Source organism: Globicephala melas, chromosome 6 (assembly GCF_963455315.2).
Source record: "Globicephala melas chromosome 6, mGloMel1.2, whole genome shotgun sequence".
Taxonomy (NCBI): domain Eukaryota; kingdom Metazoa; phylum Chordata; class Mammalia; order Artiodactyla; family Delphinidae; genus Globicephala; species Globicephala melas.
In genome coordinates this window covers 75,146,582-75,173,827 of record NC_083319.1, presented here as the reverse complement: position 1 = coordinate 75,173,827, position 27,246 = coordinate 75,146,582, and the positions used below count along the sequence as shown (strand labels likewise).

The window sequence follows — 27,246 nt, the reverse complement described above, 5'->3', positions numbered from 1 at the left end:
TACCTTTTCCACCACATAGAAGACTGGGGCAGGGGTGTCAAAGAGGTCTTTTTCTCTGGAGGAGGTATAAAAGAGAGGTTCTCTGGACCATACAGTTGTAGACAGCAGGTAAGATTAAGCTAAAGTTCTGAACTGAATTTAGACCTTGGGCTTTCTTCACCCATTGTCTCACAGAAGGCTGGCAAAAGTTTATTCTCCACACAGGAGTTCAGCAGATCTCTGGGAAATCTGACCAGCCCTAGTGAATAAGTCTGAAGATGTTGATATTTCTCCAACGGATATATCAGTAGGGCACCTCCAACAAAACCATTCCGCTATTTGCTGCAGAGAGGTGCAACACACTGAACTCATGCTCAGAGCTTCCAGTCAGTTTTTTGATGTCCCACTCTTAAACAGCCAGCCAGGACAAACAGATATTTGCAGAAAGCCTTTAAAAGTACAGGCCTACAGAAAGGCCAGAGGAAAAGCATCTTGGCAGAAACAGAGACTACTAAGGAAGAAGGAAATGGCAAAAAATTTTTAAAGGATTATATGAATATCAGAAATATATATGGATAAAGAAGATTTATATATATATATATATATATATATATATATATGAATACTACTCAGCCATAAAAAAGAGAGAAATTTTGCCACTTGCAATAACATGGGTGGACTTGGCGGGTATTATGCTAAGTGAAATAAGTCAGACAGACAAAGACAAATACTGTACAATATCACTTATATGTGGAATCTAAAAAATACTCCAAACTAGTGAATATAACAAAAAAGAAGCAGATTCACAGATATATAGAACAAACTAGTGGTTACCAGTGGGGAGAAGGGGCAGGGGGGCAATATAGGAGTAGGGCATTAAGAGATACAAATTACTATGTATAAAATAAGCTATATGGATATATTGTACAACATAGAGAATATAACCAATATATATATTTTTAAATTTATTTTTATTATTTTTAAATTTTTTTGTGGTACACGGGCCTCTCACTGTTGTGGCCTCTCCCGTTGCGGAGCACAGGCTCCGGACGCGCAGGCCCAGCGGCCATGGCTTACGGGCCCAGCTGCTCCGCGGCATGTGGGATCTTCCCATACTAGAGCACGAACCTGCGTCCCCTGCATCGGCAGGCGGACTCCCAACCACTGCGCCACCAGGGAAGCCTATAACCAATATTTTATAATAACTATAAATGGAGTATAACCTTTAAAAATTGTGAATCACTATATTGTACACCTGTAACATTACATTGTACATCAACTATATTTCAATAAAAAAGAAATACATGAAAAGACACTGCATGCATGAAGCAAGAGCAGGATGCTATTTTTTAAACATTCAGATACATCCATACAGTGGAATACTATTAAGTGATAAAAAGGAGGCGCTCTCAAGCCACATAAAGATATGGACGAATCTAAAATGTATAATTACTAAATTAAAAAAGCCAGTCTTAAAAGGCTATATACTATATGATTCCAATCACATGACATTCTGGAAAGGGCAAAACTATAAAGATAGTTAAAAGATCAGTGGTTTCCAGGGGTTTGGAGAGAGTGATGAATATGTGTAGCACAGGAGATTTTTAGGGCAGTGAAACTATTCCATATGATATAGTAATGGTAGATATATGACATTGTGCATTTGTCAAACCCATAGAACTTTACTGAACCAAGAGTGAACCTTACTGCATGCAAATTTTTAAAAATTGTTTAGAAGGCCAGGGGATCTCAGAATGTATACAGAATGTAACAAAAGAATCGAACTGTATTACAATTGTATGAAACAACCTCACATAAGGAAGTGGGGAAAAAGGAGTCTCCTTACTATTTTTGTCCCAGTATTCCAGACATTAGATCATGGAATTCTATTAATGTATAAAGTTAGAACACCTTTTCAAGGGACATCTCCAAGTAGATACCGAAATACTCTAATAAAAATGACACGGGTAGTTACAATATGTTTCCTTTGACAAAGAAAGAAACCTGCTTTCTTCATAGGGTATCCTTAATTTTTGAGAACAAGTTAAGAAGTCCATTTTTTAAAAATTTTCAGAAAATAGCTGTTGACAAAAAAGAAAGAAAAAAGACATTTAAATCATAACACAGGCCAGGCACTTACATATATGTTATCTTATTCAATTTTCCACAACCTTAAGAAATAGGAATTTCCATTCCCATTTTACAAAGAAACATTACATAAAGTCCTAGATCTCAGAGTATGTAGTAGACTTTCAATCAGTTTACAGGAAGTAAATAAGAGAATGAATAATTTAAGCACAAGTCATGCGTGGATAACAAATAGTTTATTATACATTGCTAAGGGTGGAAATACATAATGAACTTAAGTATTGTTATTACAGAAATTTCAATTATTGTTTAATTTTCACTGAAATATTCAGATATGGTTTCAGTGAGAGGATGAGACTTGAGTTGGGCTTTGAAGTGAGGCTAGAAAATAGATAACGGACATGGGGAGGAGGACATTTCAGGTGGAGGCAGCTAGAGGCAGTCAGGAACATGGTTGTGGAGAGAGTCAAGTGGATTGAAGCACTTTCCTAGGAGCCTTTCAACTCTAATTTTTTTTTTTAAACACTACAATATATACAAGCTATGCAATCTATGTCTACTAATTTTATGGCTCTCTTAAAGCTAATATTTAACTTTCTTCAATATGTCAGCAAACATGGAAACATTATCAGATAAATCATTAAGTCAAAAAATGTAAAAACAAGGAGACTGATGCAGATAAGTTGCTAAAATTTTCCAAGACAACACACATGGTAAGTGGCAGAGTTGGGGTATGAACAGATGTTTCTGGTTTTGAAGTTCTATATTCTCTTGACCTACATGGCTTGATTCCTCATTTACAAATGAGGAACTGAAGTCTGGAGAGGTTATATTACATAAAATTTGTTAGAATTAATTCAGTGAGGTTTTCCTGTTCTGATTTCTCTAAAAATACAGATAGAATAACACAATACAAACTATAAATAGAACACAGTTAATAGGCTCTGTCATACAGAAAAGGCGTCAAAAGCAGAGGAGCAGGTTAGGAAGATAATTTGCTTGATTTGTGTTGAATTTGAGTTGTTATTAGATAAGCTTTGGATGTCTAGGCACCCTTCTTAAAAAATCCTCCAAATTATGGGAAGAACCGCTTGGAGTTTTGTCAGATCTTGTACAACTGTTTGTATATATGTTTGTTTATTCTAATCCCAAATATTCTTTTTCTCCTCCAGTTATGCAACCAAGTTGTGAATCGTCCCTTTGACAGTTAGGTATTAGGTGTGTGCATTTCCTTGGCTTGATAGTTTAAACTACCCTCTAATCATTATCCTCTTTGAAGATTTAGACTTAAAAGAAGAGATATGGTACTTCTTAGCCACTCCCACTCTGTGAGATATGCCTGGTTGTACCTTCACTCCTTTCTCTTCAGTTCAGTGGAAACCTGATGAAGACCAGGCCTAGAGCTTATCCAAACCTAGAGCTGACGAAGAAAGACAATCCCAACGGTACTGAAAAAGAATATTACATATCCTGCCCCTTTTTGCGGGAACGGAGTAAGAATCTCTCGCCTTTTTCATGAACATATCACCACTTAATATGAGTTAATGTTATATTTTTTAAAAACTGTAAAATAGACTCTTAGTCCTTTTAAAAGTTGACAAATTTCTCAGTAAAATATATATAAATATTTTCCAGAATGCTCTCATCTTAAGTACAATAATGCAAGAAGCCAGAAAACAAAAGTGATAAGAAATTAAGGTAGTATTCTCATTATCTAAGTTTCTCAATGTGTTGAGAAAGCAAGCTAAGAATACTTCGACAAAATTATGTTGAAAACTATATTTTCATGTTTAATGAAACATATTTGTAGGAGTGTTTGATTTATTCTTGAAATAATTTAAATTTTATATCTACTTTGTTTCAAATTTCATCTTCATGCTATCTTTTGTCATTAGCTTACTTGACCATGAATTAATCAGGCTCTTTTCCTGCTGATATGTAGGAAAGAGGTTTTACAGTTTTAAGTTTTTACCATTTTGACCAGTTTCCTTTTTAGCCAATTTTCATCTTTCTATCATATTTTTAAAGTAAATGTGCAAATTAAGTATATAAATATTTCTTACTCATTATATATCTACTATGCACAGAACTCACATTTCCTCATGGAAATTACTAAAGGAGAAATTTTCAAAGTGCTAACTAGCGTCTATTAGTGTTCTTCCTATTAACAGGAACAGTTTGATAAATTTATCAAGACGTTTTTCATTCCAATAAGTAAATGATGGTATTTTATTCTACTCCCTACAAAGATACACTATAAATTTAGTGAACTGAGCAATTAACTTTGAACTTCCTGAAGGACTTGATAGCATCATCTAAACTTTCACATGATGGACTATCTTCTTACCAGAGGAAATTAGTGAAAAATGTTTAAGTGTTATATTTCAGCATTCTGTACACCACAAAACATTTAGCCAAAAGAATACGAAGCCACTGAACTTGCAAGAAAAAGTGTGTAACAGCCATATGACCGTGTATTACCAGGATGCTCAGACATCCTGTTTTAGGACAGCCCACTTGCGGAGGGGAAAGTCACCTATTGATGAAAGTAAACATGGAAGGATTTCTATTTCACCACCCTTTCTTCTTCAAGTCTCCTGCTCCCTGCCCCCATCCCCTACCCAACTCGACTTCCCAATTACAGTAATTAAAAAAGGAGGACATAGCCCAATGGAATGCTTCTTTTGTTTGAAACTTCCTTACCAGAAGTTTATTGTTCTTTTTTTAAAAAAAGATGTCACATTTATTGCTACAACACTACTATGTACAAGTGCCATTTTCTGTAAAAGTGACACAAAATGTTTTTACATTTCTTACTGTTGGTAGAAAAGATTTGTCAATATCTATTAAAATTAAAAATAAACATGTCCTCCAACCTAGCAATCCTTCTCCTCGGAATCTGTCTCAAAGAAATAAACACATCAGTAGATAAAGACATATAAATATGTCTATTGTAGCACAATTTGTAGTGCCAGAAATGGAAACAAAATGAATGCTCAGCAGTTGGGGGATTGCTGAATACATAATGTTATATCTAAATCATAGAATATTGTATTGCCATTAAAATATGAATTCACATTATACCCAAGTGAATTGTTCCTCTGGGCATTGCTGAGTGAGAAAAGCAACATGCTTGAGAATATGGTCTCATTTTTAAAATTAATAATCAAAAAACCCTGTATTTGCATAGGTATATAAGTATATTAATTAATAGGTTTGCACAGAATTGTATAAATCAAGAGAAAAAAATGGATGGATACATATTAGGCTATTAACACGGGCTACTACGGGAATGGGGTGTAAAGAGGCTCAAGAGGGGGGAGAGAGATATTTAAAAAAAACTTCACTATGAAAACATGTATATGATCACATTTATGCATTATCTAAAATGTTATGTATATTTATATAAATGTATCAGTAAAGTAATGAACTTTAAAAAATAAAAAGCTTAGTCAATATTGCTTGAAATTTGCACAAATCTATAATAATTCATCCATGAAAACTAGAAGTCAAGACAGGAAGTAAATCATCTAAGGCAATTTGTTCTTACAGTGAAAAAGTATTCCTCAGTACATTATAACCAGACTGTAGTCTTAAAATGCCATTAAAAGTTAAAATCTCTGTATTTCCATTATACAACATCTGGGAATATATAATAACTTCCATTTAATAATATTAACTGTTACTATTTATTGAGCACTTTGGTGGCAGGCACTGTGCAGATGCTTTACTGTATCAGTTCATTTCATCTATATGCTATAAAGAAGACATTGTTGTCCTTATTTTGCAGTTGCTAAAACTGAGAATTAGAGAAGGTAGGTGGTCCTGGGTTACCCTAACCAGTGGCAGACCCAGGAATAAAACCCGGATTTGACTACCTCCAGAACCCATGCTCTTAACCACTATTCTATATGTGTTCCCCATTGTTCTGAAACCAGATTTCCTCTGTATTGTAACCCTTTCTTCTCCTGGAAAGGCTGTTGTAGTGATATCCCAAACTTCTTAGCTGATGTAAGTCTGGTTGTAGGGCTTCTATGATATGCAGTATATCTGGAAAGAAGGAAATCCCATCAAGAAAAATGCTATGATGAGTGCTGCTTATCTAGTTTTGTTCACTATGCAACACTTTTTTTTTATTATCTAACACTGAGCATAAGTTTCTTAATTCAGAATTTCATGCTAATGACAAAAACAATCATCCATTTATCAAAAAATATCTGTTGAGAACCTACCATATACAAAGCATTATTCTAAGCATTATTGAGGATGGGTCCACATTCTATTATATACCAATATATACTACAAACTGTACAGAATTATGGTAAGGTCATTGTTTCATTTTGTTAATAAAAACCTAAGTGTGCACTAGCATTGTTCAAGGCACTGGTGGGTACCACAGTAAAAAAGACAAAGTCCCGTCTGTTATGAAGCTCAAATTCGAGTTGGGTTGAAGTAGGCTAGTGGGGGGTGGTGGTGGGGGGAATTAATCAAACACTTAAGAACATACCATGAAGAGATAAAAACATACGTGCCGGGAAGAGAATTAAACAGGATGATGTAAATAGAGTGTTGCCGGGTGGGAGGAGGGGGGCTGTGTTCGACTGGGTGATCAGAAAAGGCTTCCCCAAGATCACGAAGAACAGATTTGTGGGTCAAGGCAAAATGTTTAGCAGTGGGAGGTCACTGGAGGTTTTAAGCAGGGGAAGACTGTGATCTAATTTGTGTTTTAAAAATATTACTTTAGGGGCTTCCCTGGTGGCGCAGTGGTTAAGAGTCCACCTGCCAATGCAGGGGACACAGGTTCGAGCCCTGGTCTGGGAAGATCCCACATGCCACGGTGCAACTAAGCCCGTGCACCACAATTACTGAGTCCATGTGCCACAACTACTGAGCCTGCGAGCCACAACTACTGAGCCCGTGTGCCACAACTACTGAAGCCCATGCGCCTAGAGCCTGTGCTCCGCAACAAGAGAAGCCACCGCAGTGAGAAGCCTGCACACCACAAAGAAGAGGAGCCCCCGCTGGCCACAACTAGAGAAAGCCCACACGCAGCAATGAAGACCCAACATGGCCAAAAATAAAAAATAAATGAAATAATTTAAAAAATTACTTTAATTAAAAATTTTGAAATACAAATAACATCTTACATAAAGTGAAAAGATAAGGCATAGACTGAGAAGATATTTGGGAGATATATATCAATATATAGATATAGATATAACTAAACTATATATGGTGTAAATAATTAGGATCCAAAACAGTAATAAGTAATAGATATGAACAGATAATTCACAGAAGAAGAAAAATTAATGTCCAAGAGTCACGTGAAAAGATACTTCACCTCACTAGTCATCATGGAAATCCCATTAAAACAACAATTTGAAAAAATTTAAAGTTTGAAAATACCAAGTTCAGGAGTTGATTGGTGGGACTGTAAATCAGCACAACTACTTTGGAAAGAGCTAACTGAAAATGTGCATGCATACCCTATGATCTAGCAATTCTACACCCAAGTAATGAAAGTTGTATGCATGAGCACAGAAAGTCACATACCAGGATGTTCACTGGAGCACTGTAATAGAGAAAAATATAAAGCAACCTAAACATCAATCAGTAGCAAAACTGAAGAGTAGGTTGTATTTTATTCATACAGTGGAATACAATACACAGCAATTAAAATGAATAAACAAGATTTGTAAGAATAAACATGGATAGCTTTCAACAAAGTAATGTTCAGTCGAAAAAAAGAAGGTGCAGAATGATAGCTTTTATATAGATGTTTTAAGCATACAAAACAATTCTATATTTTGTTTATAAACATATATATCAAGTAAAGGTATAAAAACAGCCTTGAGGGATAAACACCAAATTTAAGGCGGTGATTAGTTCTGGGCTATGGGGCTGAAGAAAGAAACAAACACGACATCACCATACATGTAATACCTATTTTTATCATATTTGTAATGTCATTCATATGTAAAGACAAAATATTAATAACTTACTAATTCCAGGTGGTGAGTACACTAGCATTTGTTGTAAAATTCTTTGTATTTACTGAGTTTTAAAATTTTTTCAACAAAATCAGAAGTATTATCATGGCTGCTCTTAAAGAATGGATTGTAGAGAGGCAAGGGACCTTAACTTTTTCTTAGACCTTAACTGAACAAAGTTAAGGTCTAACTAAAACATGATGGTGGCTTGAACTGGGATTATAATAAAAGAAATGAAAATAAATAGACTAAACAGGTGATATTTTGGAGATGAAGTTTTAGAAGCTGCTGTTAAATTGAATATAAAAGTTAAGGGAAATAAAGGAATGAAGGCTGTCTCTTTTTTTTTTTAATTATTTATTTATTTGGCTGCGCTGGTCTTAGGTGCGTCATGTGGGGTCTAGTTTCCTGACCAGGGCTCAAACCCGGGCCCCCTGCATTGGGAGCGTGGAGTCTTAATCACTGGACCACCATGGAAGTCCCTGAACGATGTCTCTTAATTTTAAATCTGTTTTTGCATGTAGACTTACTTCCTACTTGGAGTTTAATTTTGTTGGGCAAAAACATAGATAGTATGAAACTACCTGTGCAGTTCCATTAAATATCACTTATAGTCACTTGAGATAGTTACTGGTTAATTATTTCAGGCATAAAGGTAAGAAAAGTATACTTCCACATTTTGTTGGGAGGTGCTCTACTCCCAAGTAATGCAAAGGCAGCACATTAAGAGAACTTGGTTGGTACATGCCATATGTCTAGCTAACTGTGCTTTTTGATTCCCTTGAACTCAACCTTCCCTTCATTTGGACCAGAACTTCTCCCAAGTTGCCCATGGCAGTAACTAGATCTTCTTCAGCTCTCTATTTACCTGTGTTGTAGTGGCAGTACCAAAGAATAGCTTAGGGGAAGCTTTTGAATTCCACTCCCAATCTATATCACTATTCCCCAAATAAACAGTGTGCTTGCTAGTCAAATACAGCTTTAAGACAAGTCTCCTAGCCACACTTTCAATGAAATTACAATCCTTAAGGCCCTATCATACAGACATTCTGGAGCCAATGTGAGACTAAACAGTCCTGGGTTATTCTGGGATGTTGGTCAGAACACCACATTTAGGCTAGAGATGGATCCTAGGGACAGAAGCTGTGGTATTCACTTATGCCTTTAATCACTTTAGAAATTGATTATCCCATAAAGTTTGAGAAAGTTGATATGAAATAGATGAGATGTCTTGAAGAACCCCTGGAGGTTTTACTTGAATGCCTCAGGAAAAACATATTTTATGGTAGTAAAGGGTTCATGAACTTGGCAGTTGGGTTTACAAAGAGACACTTTAATTTTCCAGTATCAGCCAGTATTGACATTTACCAGGAAAGGTTATCACCACATGAACTTGCATTGTTTGTTTATTCCTCCATTAGGATGTAAGTTCCATCTGGGCAGAAATTTTGTTGGTCTTGTTCACTTCTTTATTCAATAAGCATTAGTTGAATGAATTTGATAAATGAAAACAGGCAGCCTTACTTGCTGGTATGTTTGGCTTTATATATACAGATACGTTTTGCTTTCCGCATATGATGGACTTCACACCATTAGAAGTTCCTGCTATTGGCAATGAAATTATGACAAATAAGTATGAGGATGGAAACTATAATTGGTGAAAAAGTAATTGCAGAGGGTTGTGGCATATGTTGCATAAATCTGGGCTGTAGTGAATTACCACAAGCTTAATGGCCTACAGCAACACAAATTTATTATCTTACAGTTCTGGAAGTCAGAAGTCTGAGAAGTCTTAGGTTTAAATCCTTCTAGAGGCCCTGGGGAGATTCTGTTTCCTTTCTTTTCCCAGCTTCCAGAGGCTGCCTGCATTTCTTGGCTCACAGATCCTTCCTCTACCTTCAAAGTACATCATTCCAACATTTGCTTCTAACCCTCATGTTTTATTTCTCTGGCTTTGACCTTCTTGCCTCCCTTTTAAAGGGAGGTTTGTGATTTCACTGGGTCCACCCAGATAATCCAGAATAATCTTCCCATCTCAATCTTTAATCACACTTGCAATGTCTCTTTTGCCATGTAAGGTAACATATTCACAGGTTCTGGGGATTAGGATATCAAAATCTTAATTCTGTGTACCACAGCTACTTAGAAATCTTACTTGCAATGAAGTTTTCACTCTCTGTTCATTCACTATGTTGTTGCTTCCGTGTAAAAAACTGAAAATTTTTGAAAAGTTTAGAGGCACACAGCAGAGTTTTACCCTGAATAAACAAAATTGGAAATTTATTTCCATCTCAACCAAGAAGACCTGATTATTTTTTATAATAGCTGAGAGCAGGGGGAACACTACTTCTTTTATCAATTATTTCAATAGATTGTAATATGAGTTATAAACAATGATTTTCAAACAGTAAGACTAATCCTCACTTCACTCCCATTCCTCACCTTCCAAACGTACTGAAATCTGCTTTTCAGTTAAATTCAGATGTGTGTTGAGCTTCAAAGCAGCCAACTTGGTAGGGCAGGCTCCTAGCTGAAGGATGTTGCCTTTAAACATTTTTATAGCTTTTTTTTTTTTGGAATTGTCTTTAAAGACAGTTCACCAGACACACAGGAAAATGTGGCTCGTTATTTTAAGGTCACAAGGTACTTCGCCTACTCTGTCTTCTTCCCTTCCCCATTGTTTTAATCCACTTGCCTTCATCCTCAGTCTTTCCTCTGCTGATACTAGTGCCAGAAATCTGTGAGGTTGAGAGGAAGGCCTGGGGAGCCAGAGTATAGCTGGGAAGGGGGCAGGGAGAGCTTCATGCAGAGCTCAAGAGGTAGCAGACTGCAATGTAAGTTTTTTTTGTGTAACCCAGCCTATTTCACACACTATTAAATAACAATATTTGATAATTTGCTAAGTGTCCAAAAAATCATGCTGTTAAAATAAATCCCTATTGAGAACTGCCTATAAGTTCATCTAAACTTTCTTTTTTTTTTTTTTTTTGCGGTATGCGGGCCTCTCACTGCTGTGGCCTCTCCCATTGCGGAGCACAGGCTCCGGACGCGCAGGCTCAGCGGCCATGGCTCACGGGCCCAGCCGCTCCACGGCATGTGGGATCTTCCCAGACAGGGGCACGAACCCGTGTGCCCTGCATTGGCAGGCGGACTCTTAACCACCGCGCCACCAGGGAAGCCCCTACACTTCTTTTTATGGCCGAATAATGTTCCATTGTGTATATTTATACACCCCATTTTATTTATCCATTCATCAGTTGATGGATACTTGGGTTGTATCCACTTTTAGACTATTATGAATAATGCTGCTAAGAACATTTGTATACAAGTTTTTGTGTGAATGTATGTTTTCAAGTCTCCCGGGTACATATACCTAGGAATGGAACTGTTCGGTCACATGGTAACTCTATGTTTACCATTTTAAGACACTTTCAAACTGCTTTCCAAAGCGACTCTCATGCCTTCTCAATTTGGCTTAGTGTAACCCACCCAAACTAATTCAATTCGATAAGCATTCACTGTGAGCTTATGTGCCAAGTGGTCCACTTGGCAGAGAGGATGCAGATGACTAAGACATAATCCCTGTCTGCAGGGAGCTTACAGCCTGGTGAAAGACCTCATAGTTTAGTAGAAATGAGTGAGAAGTTCTTCCTACCACCTGGTGCCTACCTTAAAGAGAGAAGAAAATACTTGCGGCCCAATAGTACCAGATGAGGACAAGATGCTCAAATGACTGCAATACTTTACAATAACAATAGCATTCAGGGAATGTTTAATAATGGTGTTTTTGTTGTTTTCATTGCTGCTACTGCAGCTTTTTTTACCTTTAGATGAGGCCACAACTGAACTCATTAGTTGTACTAAAATTTATCTACATCTAGTGACACTTTAGAAGTCTATGGGAAATAAGTAGTCACGATCCAATTTTCATTATATAGTTATCTTATTCACAAAATCATTATCAAAGTATGAAATCAGCCTGACACATAGGACTCTTTGAGATAATTCCAATAGCCAAGAAGAAAGAATTCAATTTGGCAAGTTAAAATTCTCTAAGCCTCCTGTAGAAGCAGAAGAGATGCCTGGGAAAAGAATGAAGAGTAGACAAAAAGGTAGAAGAATTAAGTGAAAATGATGTCACAAAATGCAAAGGAAGACAAAGTTTCAAGAAGGTAGTGGTTACTAATTTTAAACCCTACACAGAAGTTTTACTGGAATAAAACCTAAGAGTCCATTAACTTTAGTAATTAAGATAGCAATCCCACTACTAGGCATATAACCTGAGAAAACCATAATTCAAAAAGAGTCATGTACCACAATGTTCATTGCAGCACTACTTACAATAGGCAGGACATGGAAGCAACCTAAGCGTCCATCGACAGACGAATGTATAAAGAAGATGTGGCACATATATACAATGGAATATTACTCAGCCATAAAGAGAAACGAAATTGAGTTATTTGTAGTGAGGTGGATGGACCTAGAGTCTGTCATACAGAGTGAAGTAAGTCAGAAAGAGAAAAACAAATACTGTAAGCTAACACATATATATGGAATCTAAAAAAAAAACAAACAAAAATGGTTCTGAAGAACCGAGGGGCAGGACAGGAATAAATACGCAGATGTAGAGAATGGACTTGAGGACATGGGGAGGGGGAAGGGTAAGCTGGGACAAAGTGAGAGAGTGGCATGGACATATATACACTACCAAATGTAAAACAGATAGCTAGTGGGAAGCAGCTGCATAGCACAGGGAGATCAGCTCAGTGCTTTGTGTCCACCTAGTGGGGTGGGATAGGGAGGGTGGGAGGGAGACACAAGAGGGAAGAGATATGGGGATGTATGTATACATATAGCTGATTCACTGTGTTATACAGCAAAAACTAACACAACATTGTAAAGCAATTATACTCTAATAAAGATGTTTTAAAAAAAAGATAGCATTGGTTACGTTAACAAAAGCAATTTCAGTGGAGTAGAGGGAGTAGTGTTTGGAAAAAAGCTTGGGGTATGAAGTAAACTAGTCTTTTAAGAACTTCAAATGTGAAAATAATGGGTGGAAGATGAACGTGTTTCTGCATTGAGAGGATGAAATCAATGGAGGAAAGGCTAAAGCCATAGGAGGAAGGGGATGAAAGATAGAAAATAAAGGAAGATTCATAAGGAATCTGGACTGGATATGATGAGCACCAGTGTAGGAACTAGTCTTGAATAGAGAGGGGACTTCTAGAAAGACTTAGAAACTATGCTTCTAAGACATGCTTCTGAGAAGGGACAATTATGCTTCTGAGAGGGAAGAATGGGTACTGATGCAGATGTTTGCATGCAGGTAGTGGTACAAGTGAAAGGAATATAGTAACTACTACTTTATTTATATAGTATTTTATACACTAACGTAATTTCACACATATTAGATACATGTGAGTCTCATAATAACCCTGGAAATAGGCTCAGGGAGACTGAATGAGTTGCCCAAAGTCCTTCAGCTAGTGAGCTGCATGGGTGCTTCTTCAAACTCAAAGTCCCATGCCTTTTCCATTATGCTGCATTCCTCAATCATTATGTACAAGCAGAAGAGAAAGGTGTGAAGGAAAGATCCACAGGAAGTGTATGACTAGCTTGGGTTATATGAAGGGGGATTATTTCTTCTAGTAAGTAAGGAACATCTTTGCAGACAGCTGCTTCAATGAGGAAAGTTAAAGAAATGACTTATTATGCTTATATGGTGGATGCTTTTAGCACCATGGATGAAACAGGGATAAAGTCAGATGACAGGACAAAGGGTCTGACCCGTGTGGCAGTCAAAATTCCAGCGATTTTTCCTTACTGAGGTGCCATGTGTTAGTGCTAAATCTCCTCTCCAGTCTTTATTTGGAAATGTCCTTTCTGTTTACATTTCTGAGGCTGTGATCACATAATGTCAAAACATTAGCTTGGTATGGAATTCCAGACAATCAATCCAATATACTCTTTAAAAAATTCTTTTCATCAGGTCATACCTTAATACTTACTGAGAAGATAATTAAGAGATATGGCTTGTTGAGCTTATTGTTTAGGGAGGGGGATGGCAGTGCACAGTGAGGTCATGAAATTTCTTAGGAATCAAAAGTCTGACAAATCAGAGTATGTGATACAGAAAACCTGTCCTGGAAATCTAATCTGTGCTCAATAAAAAGATACTGGATCACAGAAACTTTGAATGTTTATTTTATGGAGGCCTTTTGTCATTTTTTTTGGCTGACGTGGGGGCACCTTAGAGATAATACAGTGGTGAGTGCTTTTGTAAGAAGCTTGCTTATCTATTACCTGACACCTCTTTCCATTAGCTGTTTCTTAGGGTCTCTTATGGATACCTCTTATGATCTAACTGGCTACCTCAAGTGTGCCACAGAAAAAGGAAACAAGGCAACTGGACTTTTACAGCTTCACCAGCCCCCCTTCTCTGACTTTGATATTTCTGGCAGAAAAAGGAACTGAGCCAAGGAACGTCTTCAAGGTTAGAGGCCCCCAGGGAGGTAGGGCCAATTGGTAGTAAATGTCCATTTGGCCTTCTGATAACCACCATGAGCAAGGGACAGAGCTTATGTGGCTTACAAAGGCAAGAGCTCTGGTACTCTGCAGGGATTTAGGCTTCATCCATCCATCTACTGTTTGGCACTTTTGTTATTTCCTCCCAAGGGATGCTTGCTTTTCTCTGTAGGCTACATGGGAAGTCAGAGAGGCTGGAAAAGCAATTTTCTCTTCCTCTCCTTCTTAACCATTTCCCCTAATCCTGAGACACAAGGTCCCTGCTTTGTCCTTGGCTGGGGCGGGGATGGAGTGGTAATCGTTGGCCTCTAAGGTGGCCCTCCCTCACTCCAGTAAACAGAGGGAAAGTTCATTTTAACAAGAAGCTGTTTAAAGATTGAGAGAGGCTTTTAAAAATGAACTGTGGTTTCCTTTGATAAAAAAAAAAAATTCAGGTTGAGCTTATGGACTGTATCAGATAAATATTTTCACCTTTAGCGTTGGTGGTATAGTGATGAGCATAGCTGCCTTCCAAATATTTTCACCATCATGTCATTTGAGACTTCCTCTAATAGGGTGAGTTTATCTGTTGAAAGTGACAACACAAAAATAATATTTCAGTTTGGCTAGTAGCAGTTCTTTCTTGAGCCTATGCCAAATACAATTCTAATCAATTAAGTTTGCTTTCTTCCATGGTATTACTATGTTGTTATCATGGTAAGAATACCGTTTTACAAAAAGATTTTGAAATAAAACAAGTTAATTTTGAAAATCTCATTTTAGTTTTTATATTTTTCTTGTGAAGTGCTCATCTAGTGTGTCTAAGCCTCTTTTAGGTAGGAGACCACTCAAATCCTTCTGACTCATGCTTCCTCCAAACTCTCTTCTATACCAGACTCTCCAATGGGTGTTATTTTCCCTCCCATGACACAGCTTCTCCTTATGTGTAATCACTCTGACCTAGAGGAGGATAAAGTGACCAGGCAGAACAGCCTTGTTTACTGATTAGGTTATTTATACACAGGTTATTCCTATGCCCCTTAAGGTTATACAGTCAGGTTTCAGAGCAACAATTCATTACAATATGTTATGAGAGAAGATATTGAGGCAGCAAAGTATAATCTATTATCTTCTAAATATAAGCAGTAAGCATTAAGCTTTTGTTATTACAAAGTTATAATGAATAAATATTTTTAATAGTTTTTAAAATATTTTGTTTTCTTTTTTTAGTATGAAAACACATTCTGCATTGTGCTTTCTTGATTAAAACACAAGGTTTCTAGTCGTAGTAATGGAGGCAGTTTGGTTTACTTAAAAAAACTAAAACAAATGAGGTAGTGCAACGTCAACCTGGAAAACGCAGGTAGTGGTGAGAGAGCAGGAAAACAAGCACTCTTGCACACTGCTAAGCACGCCACCTTTCTGAGAGCCTTTTGTGTCAAAAGCCTTGGACCCTGCATACACTTTGACTCAATCCTATGAGTTAAGCACTACTACTTCATTCTATAGATGAAGAAACTGAAATTCAGAGACTAAGTAACTTCCCAAGGTCATATAACAAGTTAGTAGTGGAGCTGTGATTCAAACTCAGTTACCTTAGTCAAAGCTTACACTTAACCCCACCCCTTAAACTTCATTCAATAACATGGCGTTTGTTTTCAGAAAGTATTCCTATAATAAAATAATACGCAGCAATTTAACATGTTGTTGTACATGAATATATAATGACACAAACAAATGTTTGCAAAACTATAAATAGCAAAAGTAAGTTTAAGAACAGTATATTAATTTTATTAAAAATACATAAGTATATAATGCAAAATAGATTATGTGTGACAAGACACATAGATGCACATCTAGAGACTAGTGTGATCAGAAGTAATTTATTTTCTTCATTTTGTTTATCTGTCTTTCCTAACTTTTCTACCTTTGTATTAAAACCGGTCTTTTTAAAGATGTTTAATCTCAGTTCTCAAACTATGAATCTGCAATTTAAAGACACAAACTGCTTTTATTTAAAAAGGTACTCTCTAGTAGTCCATCTTGATTTCTTCTTACTTCAAGCCTAAACATTCTAATTTATTAAGGTTGTTTATGCTGGAATCATATAGCTAAAGGAAAGAACAACAGAGAAATTGGGCAGGGGGACAGCAAGAGCCCCTGGAGCTTCTATTATCTTCTATCTTCTTTCATCTCTAGTGTGAACAGCATTACTCCATGCTCTAATCCTCTCACCCTGCCTGAATTCTATACATTAACACAAACCAGAATATGGTCCAAATCAGGGACTCCCATTAGTGAAAAAGAGTATAAAGAACTCATGTTTATTTACTGATAAAGATAAGGATGGGAAAAACAAAGACTTGCTAGCTTTCCCATGTTGACGTTCATTAGTAAGACTATTCAGCATGTTTGTTCAGTCTGCACCTTCTTTCCACATGACTTACAAGGTGTTATTTTAACAGGAATGAAACTCACTGAGCAATGTGACTGACTGAGGAAGAGCCGGTTCATGCAGATAGTAGCCTCCAGGTCTATCCTAGCAGAGAGAGTATTCTTGTTGGATTTGTTGAAAAGCTCTGAGAGGAAGGAAGAGACATTAGTCAAGAATTTCCCTCAGATAACACGTTTTAGTTTAAAGAAATCCTGCTCAATTATGTTCCCCAAATATCATATATGAGTAATTTAGAATGGAAGTTGAGAAACTTGCTTTTTTCAAGAAATTTTCAAAATTTTTTTCTGCCAAACTTCACATTGTTATAATGCAAATGCATATATCTAATGAATAGGCAATTTTCCTCCTACTTCCTTTCTGGGTAAAGACTGGTTCAGTTCTAGTTCAATGACTACAGAGTTGTCTTAACTATCATATGTCCTTTCTACAAGTTAAAGTACTAACTGTATATATGACTTTATTTGAATTTTTATTGCATGTCTAAGTATTATATGTTCATCACAGAAAATTTTGAGAACATATCAGGAAGTCCAACGAAGATGAAAAGACCCACAATCCCACTACTCAGAAATAAAGACCCTAATATTAATAGTATATACTCTTCTTGAACTTATTGCACATTAGCACATTAAGGGTTCTGAGCAGTCAAGAAGAAAGAAAACAATTTACCTTTGTTTCAAATAATGTTTCCCAAATTCCTTTGACTATGAATCCTTTGGTGGTATAACACCTATTAAAAATCTGAGGAGCTCAGGATCTGAAGAGCACACTTTATGAATGCCACCTAAATGAACTTATCACTGTGCAAGATCTTCAGCCATACTAGTAATTCAGAATTAATCAAACTCAACAATGTTCACCCCTCTACCTAAACTCACACAGAACTAAAGTTGAATAATTTAATGATAAATATTTACTTCAAGAAAGCAACATGCATGGGTATTTTTTCGTATATAAATTGTATCTCAATAAAGCCTTTTAAAAAAGAAACTAATATGCTTGTGTTTCATGAATACTGAGAAGAAGAATAACTTGATGAACATGATATCAGAGCGAAGGAAGGATAGTTTTAAGGAATATTTTATGCTGGTGCATATGCAAGGTGACTCATTCCTGCCCAAAAGAGAGGATACATCTTTAGTTACCATAATGTCTCCCAGATTCCTATAACACAATTCTACTCCTTCCACCTTTTCCTTTCAAATGTTCTAGCAATGCTTATAAATTAATCTACTTAAGTCCTCCTATAGTACTAAAGAGTGAATGTATACTCCAGGGTGGAAATGAACAGCAGTAGCCATAGTCCAGAAGAGCCGGCCATAAGTACAACATTTCTTTTAAATTTCATGTTTTTCCTAGCAAATATTTACATGTGAGAAAGTATTTTAAAAATGTAAAGATTAAAAGTCTTAATTCGAAATCTTTAGGAATAACTGATATATAAAAAGTTATATATTTACATGTGACTTTATATGTCTTAAAACACATCAAATATACCCTATTTGAGAAGTAAAGCTCAAAACTAAATATCTCCCTTCTATTCTTACTTTTTCTAGAAGCAAAAATTGGCAAGGTTGATAAGTGCTAAATCAGAATCATACTCCACACACCCCTCCTAGGCTTGACATATGAAAAGATGATCTCATGTGCTGCCATAGATGTATTATACCAACTAAATAAGTAACAATGGCCACTTTTAGTTTGTTTTTCTCCTGGTTCTTTGAGACATTTTATCACCCACGCAAAACAAATACAAGTATAAAAGGAGACGATACTTTTTTATAAGTAAACTATTTATTTAACTATTATACTATTTAAAATTTCACACTTCAAAGAGGCCACAAAAATTGTAACATTCAAAAATTTTAGGTAAAACTATTCAAGGGTAAGCTATTATTTTTCAGCCGGCATGTATGAAGTTTAGCAGCAAAAGGATATTTCTATAGAGACTTGTAGTTGGTTCAGACTCAGTTTCTGCTCATGCTATGTAGAGCATCCATGATGGTTTTATTATACTCTGCAATCTGCTTGGTCACATTCTTCATAATTGGCTGGTAATCACTCTCTTGACTCTTGGTTGCTATGACTAATTACATGAGTTAAGGGGAAACAGTATCAAAACAAATATTAATCTAATTTTGTGACCCAGAAAGGACCCAAATTGTACTAGTATTTTTCTTATTGAAAACTGAAGATGGCACAAAAAAGCACAATTAGAATAGTTATTAAAAAAAAACAGATTAAGCATCAATTGAAACCTAAAAGGCCAGGCAAAACTTGTTTCAAAAAAGTTCACCTATGGTATAAAATCTTTTTTAGACTTAACATTTCATTCATCTCAATCTTAATCTGGCCACAGAACAACTCAATGTTCAGAAGAATTGTCCTTTAAAGTACTACACAGGATTTCAGGCAGGTCTCTAGACTTCACTCTGTTTCAAAATCACCTACTTTATGTTGCACAAAACCAGAATTCTGGACTTTATCATACTGTGAATGGGAATCTTCTGCTTTTAAAATAAGTTGCACACCCCCTGGGAATAAAGCCCTTAAAGCATCTCATCTGGAGGTAAGCTGGGGTCCATGCTGCCCTGAGCTGATGTTCAGTAGTGTCCTAGAGGAGAATCTATGCAACCAGTGAGTCAGGATCTAGTTCTCTAAGCAGAGATGTCCGTAAATAGGTCAAAAGGGGACTAGGAAACAACCTTTGGGGAAATGTTTCTTACAACTCCACAATACTTGTCCTCAGCAGCTGCTTCCTTCTATGTCCATAAAAAAGACAAGCAAGAAGACTGAATATAAGAACTATCTTGATAGAAATAAGATGGGACATAAGTACTTATCTTGGTAGATGAAGCTGAATTGGCTGAAACACAGATGAGTTCGAAGGTCAAATTTCTCATGATACTACTTGGTTTATCTCTCCCTTTGCTGCCCAGATATCCAAGGTACAGCATTATAAGTAACAACAAATGACTATACATACATACGTACATGCATAATACATATACATATATATGGTTATATGTAATTCTCCCAACAACTCTATGAGAAGGAAGTATTAACTGTATTTGAGATGATAAAATTGAGGTTTAAACAATTAAGTAAACTGTCCAAAGTCCATAACCTATAAGTAGTAGAGTCAATATTTAAAATTAGATCTCCTGACTCTAAAACCTGTACACTTAATCACTATGCTGCACTATGGCTTTGTACAGTCTGCTTTCTATTAGTTTGGTGTATACACACACACACACACACACACACACAAAATCATAGAATGGAAACTAAGTCTTATTCATTTATTTCCCACATAGTTTAGCCAGTGTTTTGTACATATTAGGTATTTGATGTTGAACTGAATTTCATTTCAGTCTTTAAAGAAATTCCTAAAAAAATCATTCAGTCAAGCTCATTCGCAGTTTTTTAAAGGATACATTCTTTCATCACAAAATTATTTTGCTCATGGTGTTGCCACTTCCTCTCCAAATTTGTAAGCTAAAAACACAAAAGAAAAATGTTAACCAGTGCCCATATTCAAAACAATTATACACCCCTTTGAGATGATAAGAAAAAAAACACCCCCAATTTTAAATCTTTTCAACTCCCTGCATTTTATTGAGATAAAGCCATGATAGACAAAAAAGGAATTTAAAAAAATTAAATAACAGTAATACAATAATAAATACAATGCTGAATTTGACAACAGGTTTACTCTGTTTACTTTAATTGGAAATTATTTATTATACCAATGAACATACCAACTGAAAGACAATTTATGATTTTTCCCTTTCCTAAAAGAACTTAAAACAGAAGAATGGGACATGATAGGAATCTCTCCTTGAAACCTGAAGGTCTAATGTCACAAAAGTACTATATATTCTAATACTGCAAAGGTTCAGCTATATAGGAGAAACTTCCTTATTTCCAGGGCTAAATTTCCTGTCTAATTCCACAGGCTGTGATAAGAGCTGAGCTGCAGTGTGAAGATTATAAGAGGGCTGGTAAAAAGCTGGCACTGTTACAATAATTTCTGCATCAACAGGAAGCTAATGTGGATATTATATTGATGGTTGCTTCCTCCAAAGACAATTTTACTGTTATAGAATTAAATTGTTTTTCTGATTTAATTAACCTTGTAACTCTGGGCTTTGGTCTTTCTTTTTTAAGATGCACATAGTTTTTTTCCTAAACAAAGGACAGTCTGAAAAATGAAACATTAAAATAATGTTCTGCCTGGACATTTCCAAGAAGTAATAATCATTTTAAAAAATCTGATAATTGAAACAGCATTATTAATATTTCTTTCTAATCTCATGTTAAAATTATTTTCAGGGCATAAGTTCAGTCTTAATGTAGCATCCATCCCATTGTTTCCTCCAAAGAGATAAATCTAGATATTAGGATGAATCATAACTAATTAATTATATGAACTGTATGTGCTGTGACTTAATGCTACTAAATCAGATCTAGCTTCCCCTGATAGAACCTTGAAGTTAAGATGGACTTAAGGAAGCAGTCAGCACTTTTTGACAATAAATCTCTAATAACCTTTTGCAAAGTCAAGTACCAAATTTTTCCTCTTTGTTTCATACAAAGGGGTGGCCTTATAATGCAGCAGACCCCTTAAGTGCTACATGAATAATGATATAAAAGCAACACTGTGTCAGATGGTCAAATTCCTTCTATATTATACATCTATTTCAGTTACTTGCCTTTAAAGCTCCAAGGATGTTATGAAGCACACATCTGTCTTTTTCTCCCTACAACTTATTTTACAAGTCTGTTATGAGTTCTTTATATGTTTTGGATATTAACCCCTTATGAGACATATAACTTGCAAATATTTACTCTTATCCTGCTTTTTCATTTTGTTGTTTCATTTGCTGTGTAGAAACTTTTTAGTTTGATGTGGATCCACTTATTTATTTCTGCCTCTGTCGTTTGTGCTTTTCGTGTTATAATAAAAAACTTGTTGCCAAGACTAATGTCAAGGAGCTTTTCCCCTATGATTTCTAGGAGTTTTACAGTTTGTTCCAATATAAATGTGTTTAAATGATTTCAAATCAATAACCACTCAAAAAAAAAAGGTCTATTGTATAAATTACAGATCTCAAAAGCCAGTTTTTGAGTAAATAACTGCAAAAGATAGGGAGACCAGGATGTGATTCAAACAGTTGGGATTCACAAAAGGCAACAAATAATACAGAGAAGCATTGTAAGTTGTGGTTTATGTTACAAATTCCTGTACGTGGGGTTACGAATAAGATTAGTACTTAATGTGGGAATAAATGAGGTAGCCACTGACTGGCTCTAAGAAATTGTGTTTGTCAAATGTTTTCCTCTTTAAATCATCCATTCAGTGGAAGAGGAGGGTCAAAAATCCATATGAAATATCAGTATTTTTTCCTATGAAACATAAGACAATGGCCTCATAAACTTTTTCTTATGTTTCTTCTCCAGTATCCATTCCCACTCTAAACAGACTAGGATAATTTTGCTATTCACAAGTCTATATCCAGGCCTGTATATTACAAAGTAGAGACAGAGTAACTGACGAATAAATTTGAAATATGTAAATTAGTGACTTCTAAGTTTTTAGTAGTTGTGGCAAACTCTGATGAGAGTCCACCCCTTTCAAGAAGAATATAAGGTTTGTCTTTTTTTTAAATGGTACATCCACGCAATGAAATAGCTGATGCCATAAAAATATCATCAAAAAAAGCGCTTGAAAACACTTAAGAAAACAATTGCTTAAAGAGCATATGCATAGAATGATTTCATTATTTGTAAAAATCAATATAATTAAGGGTGTATAACTGCAAAGGAAAAAAAATTTACAAGGATATTATACCAAAATGTTAATGATGGTTGTCTATCATCATCATCATATTACTACACGAAGGAAGAAAAAATTTAACACATTTAGCATTAATAAATCATAGTTGCAAATTGCTAATGTAGATAATTAGATGTGAGAATGACCAACCTTTATCAGACCACAATTACTGATTTTGTATATGACACGCATGCTTCATTTAATCCTCCAACAAATACTTATTGAACACCTATTATGTGCCAACCACTAGCACAGTGCTGGGAAGAAAGTGAGGGAAAGAGACATCATTTCTGCCCTTAGAAAGAGCTCTCAATGCAGAAGACCTTAGACCTTGTTCAGGTAATCATCAACAGGATGAGTGATATGAAAAGGGGGCTTGTCTATGCATCCTGTGTAATAATCAGAGATGTAAATAAAGAAATTCAAGAACATTACTGCTCTTTATAGCATTATTTGAATAGTTTGAAAACAAGAAATAACCTAAATGTCCAACAATTTGGAATTGACTCAGTAAATTATGCTATATCCATATAGTCAAATATTATATAGAATCATATTTTTACAAAATCTACTGACAAGGGAAAGTATTTATGATGTATAGTTAATAATGAAAAACAAGTTTCCAAATAATAGGTACAATATGGTACCATTTCTATAAATATACAGAAATAAATGTGTACGTATGTACATGTATAAACTAAGTGTACACATAACATAGAAATATAGACTAGAAATATCTGTCTTCATATACACAGAATCATCTCCTGGGTGGTGGGATATTAGTCATTACGGCTCATTTTTGTTATCTGCAGCATTTATGTATTAGCAAAGTTTCTGCATTAAAAACTTTACTTTTGAAATTTTTAAAAGCCATTACCATAATGGCTGTGCCCAGAACAGTGCCTAGCATAGAGTTGGCCTTCGATATAAGTTTACAGAAGTCAGGAAAGCAGGAGTAAATTCATTCTGAGTGGAGACTATACAGAATCTAGTTATCTTCAAAGCCAGAAAATCTGGACGGTAAATAAAGCAGGTGAAAAAAAAAAGGGAATGGATTGCTTTGGGAGTGAAAATATAGATCAAGAGAACAGGCCAGATAGCCTAAAAACAGAATGAATTTCAGTCTTATTTTTTTCTTTTTACCTGAGAATGTGTCTCGTTTTCTTGCAATTGTGTTTTTAGTGTCTCATATTCTGTGTTTAGTTTCTGAATTAGTTTTTTAAAGGCATTTCTGCGGGTTGATAATACTGTTCTCTCCTGATGCAATTTCTAGATAGATCCAAACAGAAGTAAGTAACAGGCTTTAGCAGATACCTAGTAAACCAATATAAACAGCATTTGACTTAAACAATTTCAATAATATTCTGATAAAATTCTACCAAGGCTATAATTACTCTAAAAGCTGTTTGTAAAAATATCCTTTTAATGATAATAAGCTAAATTAATATTAACTATATTAATAATAACTTATTAGGGCTGTCATATGTGTTTGTACTCCACCAGATTTACTTTATTTTAAAATTTTTTTGTAAATTTATTTATTTAATTTATTTATTTTTGGCTGCATTGGGTCGTCCTTGCTGCGCGCGGGCTTTCTCTAGTTGCAGAGAGCGGGGGCTACTCTTTGTTGCGATGCACGGCCTTCTCTTTGCGGTGGCTTCTCTTGTTGCAGACCACGGGCTCTAGGCGTGCGGGCTTCAGTAGTGGTGGCTTGCGGGCTCCAGAGCACAGGCTCAGTAGTTGTGGCGCACGGGCTTAGCTGCTCTGCGGCATGTGGGATCTTCACTGATCAGGGCTCAAACCTGTGTCCCCTGTATTGGCAGGTGGATTCTTAACCACTGCACCACCAGGGAAGTCCCAGATTTACTTTAAATTAATGTAAATGGCAATGAAAAGCCACTGAGAAGTCTTAAGTACAGAAATATCGTTATCAAATTTGCATTTAACAAAGTTTATATTTGAAGTACACTATTACTTGCTTTTCAATGTTTGTCTTTTGTTTTGAAACTTAAATCACTCTAAATTCCTACTATATATGTAAACTTCTTTATTTTTTCTTAGATTATATATCAAATAGTCAATTGAAAATAATAAATTTTTAAAAATACATATATTATTAAATTTAATCAAGAAAAAACCAACTTGAATGACAATTTCATAGAACGGTTACCATTTACCTTTTTCTTTTCTTCACCTGATGATTTTAAAGCTGGCAAATCATTATATGTTTCCAGATCAGTTATCATTTGCTTAATTTTGCTTTTTAGAGACTGTTGTTCCTCAGTCATTTTACTTTCCAGTAGCTCCATTTTTTGTAGATCCAACTGTAGACGCTGACTATCTGAAACGCAGGAAGATTCAAGGCCATAATTAGTCGAAATTTTATTCCTTACACAAAAGGAAATGCAATCATTAAAAATCATGCATTTTTTTACAAGAGTATCTGCACAAGAAACATGCATTCACTGCAACTAGTGAGACAATACAAAGATAAATTTTTAAAAAATTACTTACCCCCCAGGTAACCAACATAAACCGATGTACATTAATCACATTTGTCTCCATTCTCATACAAACATGTAAGAACACACATAGTTCTTTTTCTTACTTAATAATACATGAGATAAAGATTCATCATTTTTAATATGTGCATGACATATACACACAGTTATGTGGAGAAAAAAGCAAGTTATGAAACGTTATGAGCAAAATTTTTTAAGTACATATATAGTCAGTTCTCATTATTTGTGGTAGTTATATTCCGAAAAGTCATTGTAAACACTGAGTTAGCAAATACTGAACTCCTATGGGAAATACAGGATTAGGTTTCTGTGAGTCTCTGGTTACGATACTTTTATCAACTTTGATGATACTTTTATCATCAAACTAATACATAACCTTGTTTTATGTATGTTTCTCTTTAAATATGTTATTTAATATATATTATTGATTTGTTAACATTGAACTCAAGGCCAACTTATGCCTCAGTGAAGCTTATATAACTGACATATTTTCTCTGTAAGGCACATCACAGCCTTGCGCTTAGGAACACTAGCCAACACTTCAGCACTATACTTGGGAGCCATTTTGAATAGCAAAAGCACTAGCAAAAACACACAAAAGTGTGGTTAAAAAAAAAAAAGTGACATTAAATAATATACCATGAAAAGGATACTTGTTTATAGTATGAGAACTAATGCAGGAAGGCATAGTGCTGCCTTAATCAACCTCCACTGGGAACTCGAGCATTCAAATTTTTCAAATTTGAATTCCAATTTTTCACCTCTGCGTGTGTTCACAAATGACCATGAAAGTGCTGCAAATATGAATTTGGGGTTACAAATTAATTTCAGTGAGAGAGCAAGTTTACAAATACAGACTCCATAAATAATGAAAATTGCCCATGTGTGTGTGTATGTGTGTGCGCGATTCTTTCTTTCAAAAGTATTGAGCATCTACTATGTGCCAGGTGCTGAGGATATAATGGAAATCAACAGAGACATCATTGTTTTCACTCGAGGAGCTATATTCTAGAGGTTAAATTAGGAAATTAAATAAGCACTTACAGTAAACTGGATAACTACTATGAAAAGAGTAATACAGGGTACCACAGAACATGTGGCATTGGTCAAAAGAATTCTCTGAAGACATGCCTTTTAACTAAGGCATTAAGGATTAGGAATCAACCACACAAAGGAAAAAGTGAGTGTTCCAGAGAAAATAATCAACATGTGCAAAAATGTCTAGAGGTAAGAAAGCATGAGGTAAAGTCTAAAAGTCTAGAGGTAAGAAAGCATGGTACCTTTGCACAAATAAGAGAAGTATGACTAGAACCCAAAGTTCAAAGTGGATGGTGGTAGGAGAGAAAACTGAAAAATTGAAGGATTTCAGTTCATGAAGGGCTTAAGTCAAGACAGGGAGTTGGGACTTTATGCTAAGGGCTGTGGCAAGTCATCAATGAGTTTCAAATCAGAGAGTAACATAATTAAATTTTAGAAAGTTCTCTCTAGTTGCCATGTGGACAATTAATCGAAATAGCATAACTATGTGCAGGAACACCAGTTAAGTGTTGATTCGGTGATCTAGGCAAGAAATCTTAGACTGGTGGGGATTTTTTTTTCATTAAACAATATTTAGGGACTTCCCTGGCAGTCCAGTGGTTAAGACTTCACCTTCCAGTGCAGGGGGTGCAGGTTAGATCCCTGGTAATGGAGCTAAGATCCCACATGCATCACCAAAACATAAAACAGAAGCAATATTGTAACAAATTCAATAAAGACTTTAAAAATGGTCCACATCAAAAAAAATCTTTAAAAAAACCCAGTATTTATTAAATAAATGCTTTCTATGTGCCAGGCAAATAGAAAGGCATGGGGAATATAGCAACA

The 27,246-nt window shown here is 35.5% G+C and overlaps 1 protein-coding gene across 8 annotated transcripts in view; it reads right to left on the bottom strand.

The window, feature by feature from the left end:
* Nucleotides 1-18,794: 18,794 nt before the first annotated feature.
* The window catches only part of IFT74 (intraflagellar transport 74), a 78,246-nt gene continuing 69,794 nt past the window's right edge, over nt 18,795-27,246 (bottom strand). For 2 of the 8 annotated variants that reach the window (XM_030830334.2, XM_030830335.3), the window contains exons 17-20: nt 25,036-25,199; nt 24,002-24,127; nt 20,457-20,517; nt 18,795-19,105 (exon numbers count right to left, since the gene is read on the bottom strand). In XM_030830334.2, coding sequence (XP_030686194.1) covers nt 18,987-19,105; nt 20,457-20,517; nt 24,002-24,127; nt 25,036-25,199 — 470 coding nt within the window. In that variant the 3' untranslated portion in view covers nt 18,795-18,986. Of the gene's footprint in view, nt 19,106-20,456; nt 20,518-24,001; nt 24,128-24,163; nt 24,670-25,035; nt 25,200-27,246 lie in introns of those variants that run through there. The other 6 variants (XM_070045748.1, XR_011377543.1, XR_011377542.1 and 3 more) reach the window with 6 other exon arrangements.